Source organism: Theropithecus gelada, chromosome X (assembly GCF_003255815.1).
Source record: "Theropithecus gelada isolate Dixy chromosome X, Tgel_1.0, whole genome shotgun sequence".
In the NCBI taxonomy this organism is placed as follows: domain Eukaryota; kingdom Metazoa; phylum Chordata; class Mammalia; order Primates; family Cercopithecidae; genus Theropithecus; species Theropithecus gelada.
This window is the reverse complement of record NC_037689.1, coordinates 29,414,265-29,419,942: the sequence shown is the minus strand read 5'-3', so window position 1 is coordinate 29,419,942 and position 5,678 is coordinate 29,414,265. Positions and strand designations below refer to the sequence as shown.

General features: G+C 45.4%; 1 protein-coding gene across 2 annotated transcripts; it reads right to left on the bottom strand.

Annotated features, from left to right (window-relative positions):
• Positions 1-4,212: 4,212 nt before the first annotated feature.
• LOC112615838 (testis-specific basic protein Y 1-like) lies at positions 4,213-4,980 on the bottom strand. 2 transcript variants are annotated; one of them, XM_025372743.1, is made up of 3 exons: positions 4,810-4,980; positions 4,376-4,619; positions 4,217-4,344 (listed from the first exon to the last, which is right to left on the bottom strand). In XM_025372743.1, exons 1-3 carry the CDS (start codon positions 4,909-4,911, stop codon positions 4,310-4,312), a joined length of 381 nt encoding a protein of 126 aa, XP_025228528.1. In that variant the 5' UTR covers positions 4,912-4,980; the 3' UTR covers positions 4,217-4,309. The 2 variants fall into 2 exon arrangements, with proteins under 2 accessions (XP_025228527.1, XP_025228528.1); XM_025372742.1 differs by having other exon boundaries at positions 4,213-4,619.
• Positions 4,981-5,678: the final 698 nt, after the last annotated feature.

The following is a 5,678-nucleotide window of genomic DNA, read 5'->3' as shown; positions in this document are numbered from 1 at the left end:
CTTGCTGGGCTAGCACTTTTCCTTACTCCTCTCCCTGAAGGGTCCCCAATTCTGTTTCTATTCTGTGTGTCTTTTTTCCCCTCTTCTGTGGACATGTGTCCAGGGCCCCTTGCCGCCAAAGCCCTTCAACTAGTTATTCTCCAGCAGAACATTTTTCTGCCAGTGAAAATATTTTCTTTCAGGAATTGACTGAAAGCTGGTTTCATATAAACTTCCCTATGTGAATTGAGCCTATAATTATCTTGTTCTTTCTTAGGATTTCTGCAGAGCTTATGCACACCTAAAGCGTGCCAATTCACACTTGGTTCTGGGTTCTATAGGAGAGTCACAGAAACATGACACCTGTCATGAATGCAAGCTAGGAAGTGGTCCCTAAAGCAGGGAATGTGTCTCGAATGCCTCTTCAGTCCTCGTACAGTGTCTAATATGGTGCTGCTTCCACAGCGTTGAGCAGCAGTCCTTAAGAGGGTGGAGTTTAGAATTTGATCTTTGCAGCCCTGAGTTTTAATCCTGACTCTATAACCTATAAGCAGTATAAGAAAGGTACCCAAACTGTCTGTCTCATTTGTCCAGTGGGGACACTACCCATTTTACAGGGTGTGATGGTTAATTTCAGGTGTCAATGTGACTGCCTCAAGGAATACGTCAGGAACTGGTAAAGCATCGTTTCTGGGTGAGCCTGCACATGTATTCCCGGGAAGATTGGCGTGGACTGGTGGACAGAGTGGGGAAGATGCCCTCAATAGAGACAGGCCCCATCCAGTTCTCTGAGGGCCCAGATAGAGGAAACAGGGCAGAGGAAAGGCACTTTCCTCCCTTTCTCTCCTGGAGCTGAGACCCTTCTTTTCCTGCCCTTGGACATCAGAACTTCAGGCTCTTTTTATACTGAGAATTACGCCATCCACTTCCCTGGTTCTGAGGTTTTTGGGTGTGGACCGAGTCACACTCCTGGCATCCCAGGGGCTCCAGCTTGCAGATAGCCTGCCCTGAGACTTTTCACCCCCTAATTCCCCTAATAAATCCCCTCTCATCTATCTTTGCTGATCACCTGTTGGTGTCTCTCTAGAGCCCCGATTAATCCACAGGGGTAATGTGAGGGAGAAATGAGGACGTGCTTGGGGAGCATTTCACACCCTGTCTGACACATGCCCAGGTCCAATGGGCTGCAGCTGCAGTTATTCTAGAACTTAGCATCAGTGTTCAAAACAGCGGAAGGTCTTCACTCTGATACCCAGCCATCGCATTGAGCTTCTCCTGTCATTTTTCAATTCCAGAGTGTTTTTGAGAGCAATTCTATGTCCCGTGTATCACTGACGTGGGGCCAAAAACAATCCGTACGCATGGGGATCTGAAGCTGGGAATGACCAACGGGTCAGAAAGTTCTTAGGAGTCAGGAGCAGAGGAAGCTGCATGGTCAAAGGGAATCGATGTGAGCCTTCCTGCCATGTGTCCTATTTCCTGTGGTCTAATGAGACAGAGACATATGTATGTAGACATCATCTCATGCTGAGCTCTTTAGTATGTGCAAGGTGTTTTCAAATTTTCCCACCAACTGTCTTTGACAGCTGAGAATCTCCAGATCACCTGTTGTTCATGACTGTTGTCAAGGGGATACTTTAGGGACACAGGAAGATTTGCCTAAAAACATCAGGAAGCTTTGATATTTATTATTTTATTATAAAAGCCAACTACAGCTTTGCTGTTATATTACTTCGGGTCTTTACTCATCCCACTGTTTATTTTAAGCCTCGGCTTGTGGGTAGTTGGAGAAGGAGGGAAAATATTTAACACTCTTATTAACTAATTTAACTGTGTATTTAACAGTTAAATTGTGTATGTAGAATCAAGAAAGACTTAAAGGAAGATGCAGTATTTGTGAATGCTCCAACAAATTAAAAGATTATTTAAATTATTGTTTTCTGATTAAACCACTTATTTTCTATAATGAATTAAAACAGTTTGTGAAAATAAATTCAGTGACATTTTTGCATCTATAATTTCAAAATCATAGTAACTTTTCAAAGCCAAAAATTCCTGAAACACAAGTCTGCCAATCATCACAATAAAACATGAAGCCCCAGTGAAAGAGCTAGTCAGGATGGGTTCCCAACAAATAGCAGTTGAAGCTCCAACTGCCATGAAGTGATGAAACAAACCCGGTGTAAGAGCCATGGATAATTTTTTTAAATGCCGAAAGAATCATCACAGACTGTTTTGGGTTGTAGAGCTTGAATGGAAATACGGCATTAAAATAAGGTGCCCAAAATGAATTCTTGAGTATAATTTTAAAACACACTGCAATGTTGCTCCATAATATTCATCATTCATCAAACCCAAAAGTGACCACTGACAAGATTCAGTTTATTTCAGTTTTTATGCTGTCATTATGGAAAAAAACTACAGCAGGGAGTTCACCAATTTCCCTTTGGAAAGAGATATACAACCACAGCCAACAGGCTTTCCTAAAAGACAGCAGGAGCTTTTCATTCTGGCTTGTTTCCCATCTGTAACATACAGATATTTATTGTTCAGGGTCAATACAGCCTTGCAAATAAATAGGCTTTGAGTTATACCAAGTATGCTCATCCTTATATGGTATTTCCATATAAGAAATACAAAAGAAATACACCACAAAATGATGGTGTTCAGGACATGGGGCAATGCTCTGTTTCTGCATCCTAGGTTTCATAGGATTCCATAGGAGACAGCTACAAGTTCAACATGCAAAGCTCTGAAATCCCTTCCTAAGCTAATGAAGTGAAGCCCTGACCGCACCAAGGAAAGGATGAAACACAACTCATTTGTTGTTTCTCACATGATGCTACCATCTCTTCTAAGTCACCATTAATTTTAACATCTTTAAAGATATAAGAACAATCTGTGTAACAAATGAAAACTGCCTGTAAAGTTAGTGCTTTACATCTCAAAAGCTTATTACATGGAAATTCATATTTTCATAATCACATAAAAGTTTAACATGTTATTCATAATAAGATTACAGGACCTGAGTTATTCTGTCTGTGTAATTATTAACAACTGGAAATTAAATCGTGATAATTTTGTACTCTTTTCTTCTTAAAATAAGAATTTCCTTTCTTCTTTTGCCTGAGAACCATGCTTGAACAATACTAACGACTTACCTTCTAAAACAAATGTTTATATATAATATATAAATATAAATATGTTTTATATATGTATTTATACATAAAATGTATATTTATATATAAATATCTCTATATATTCTACATAAAAACGTAAAAATACATATAAATATATAAATATGTATAGTAGGTTCTAGTATATATAGAAAAGACCTATGTACTTTGAACATGTGTATATATATCTATATATATTTATATATTATATAAATATATAATTCATATTTCTATATTTGTATTTATATATTTTATATAAATATATATAATCTATATAGTTTTGTATATAGTAAATATAGTTGTATATTATTTTATTTACATATATTTAAATATGTTTTGTACAGTAAATTCTACTATATATAGAAAAGACTTGTGTATTTCTAATGTATGGAAATGTGAAATGTACTTTTTGTCTCCTCAGTCGCAAAAATAAAAAGGCTTTTTTCAAGTGGATAGATTTTGCTCTACTTTGAATTTTTCTGAATCATATTAGATTGTAGGGAGGGGACACTGAAAGGAAAGAGGTTGGAGATGATTCTTCCATCGGTTTCTATAAACGAAAAGGTATTTTAACAATGAAACCTAAGTAGGTAGAATCCAGTTCTTGGTACTTGGTGTATGTGCTAGCAAGATTGCATGAAGAAACAAACGTTACAAGAAGCGGAGTCATCCCGTGAAGGGGAAACTTTTCTCCAATGCTCAGCCGTGACGCAATCCTTATCCTCCTGTCTGGCTAACTGTGACATGTCCCTTTGACCTCAACCCCGCGGGACCCCACTTCCCTCCCTCCCCACATACCACCCATTTCTTCCTTCTTTCCTTTCTCCCTCCCCCCCCCTCCTCTTCCTCCCTCCCTCCCTCCCTCCCCACACCCCACCTCTTCCTCCCTCCCTCCCTCCCCACACACTACCTCTTCCTCCCTCCCTCCCTCCCCTCAGACCACCACTTCCTCCCTCCCTCCCCTCACACCACTTCTCCCTCCCTCCCTCCCCACACCCCACCTCTTCCCCCCTCCTTCCCTCCCTCCCCACCATCAGAGAACACGGAGTCACTGAGATCAATTTGCAACACATTCATTTTATTGTCTTCACCAGGGGCCACCGTGCTGGTGAGATCTCTGAGGTCTGGCGACTGGAACTGAACTTAGTCGCTGCTCAGGGAGATGGGGGAGTCGCTGGCCGCCCCCTCACTCAGTGGCTCCTCCAGCTGGCTCTCCTGGCTCAGTGGCTCCTCCAGCTGGCTCTCCTGGCTCAGGGGGTCGTCCTGGGTCCCCTCGCTCACTGGCTCCTCGGGGGGCAGCTCGTGCTGAGGGAGCTCCTGGCTGGGCTGGTCACTGGGGCCGGGGGCCGCTGGCCCGCTCCCCGCCTCAGGGGCCGCCGCCGCCGCCGCCATCTTGCTCGCGGCCCGTTTCTTCCCGCCTCTCCCTCCACGAGCTGCTTTTCCCTTCTTGGGCGCCCTGGTAGCCTGGAAGGACAACAGGGAGATGCCAGAAGGGCTCTGGTTGAGGGAAGAGGATGGAGGAGGCTGGGAACAGGGACGTTTCCTCAGAGGCGGGCGGGCCGGGTGGGGGGCTGTGCCAGGGGAGGCCGGGAGAGGATTCTGGTGAGGAAGGAGGCGAGGGGAAGCCGAGGAGGAGCTTGGGTGGGTCCCTCACCTTCTTCTTCGGGCTACTGGGGCTCTGCTGAGAAGAGGACTTCCTCTTTCGGCTCTCCTTGGTCATGGCCGGGGATCCCGAGGCTCTCGGCTTCGGACTCATCTTCCACAGCTCAACGCCTCCCAACGGTCAACCGCGGGCTGCCCGGGGTCCCCGTATATACCCCTCCCGCGGTCTCGGGACAATGAGGCGACCACGTCCCTGAGCTGTGATTGGTCAACACCCCACTACCCAGCCAATGGGAGCCCTGGGCGGGAAGGGAGGCCTTTGACGTCACAAAGCGCCAGCACGACCTGACTGAGGAAGGTGGCGGGGGAGTGACATCTGAGGAGGAAGGTGGCGGGGGAGTGACATCTGAGGAGGAAGGCAGGGTGCTCTGGTTGGAGAAAGGGGGTTTGGGTTAGCACCCCTAAGGATAGTTCCCAAACTGACATGGCAGCCCTCCTAAACGCCCCATGTTCAATTTTGGCAGATCACGTGGCACGGGAGGATATTTCTGCCACATGGTTCCCCTGGCCCCCCCCCCCCCCACTCAGTGGTACATTCTATTTCTCCACACCTGCCATCCTTACCCAGTTTCTGTGTCACCTACCTAAAATCCCTCCATGCTAACTGGGATGGGGTTGGGGCTATATAAAGACGTCAATTGACCAGGCACAGTGGCGCATGCCTGTAATCCCAGCACTTTGGGAGACCAAGGAGGGCGGATCACCTGTGTTCAGGAGTTTGAGACCAGCCTGACCAACCTGGAGAAACCCCATCTCTACTGAAAACACAAAATTAGTCGGATGTGGTGGTGCATGCCTATAATCCCAGCTACTCTGGAGGCTGAGGCAGGAGAATCGCTTGAACTCGAGAGGCGGAGGTTG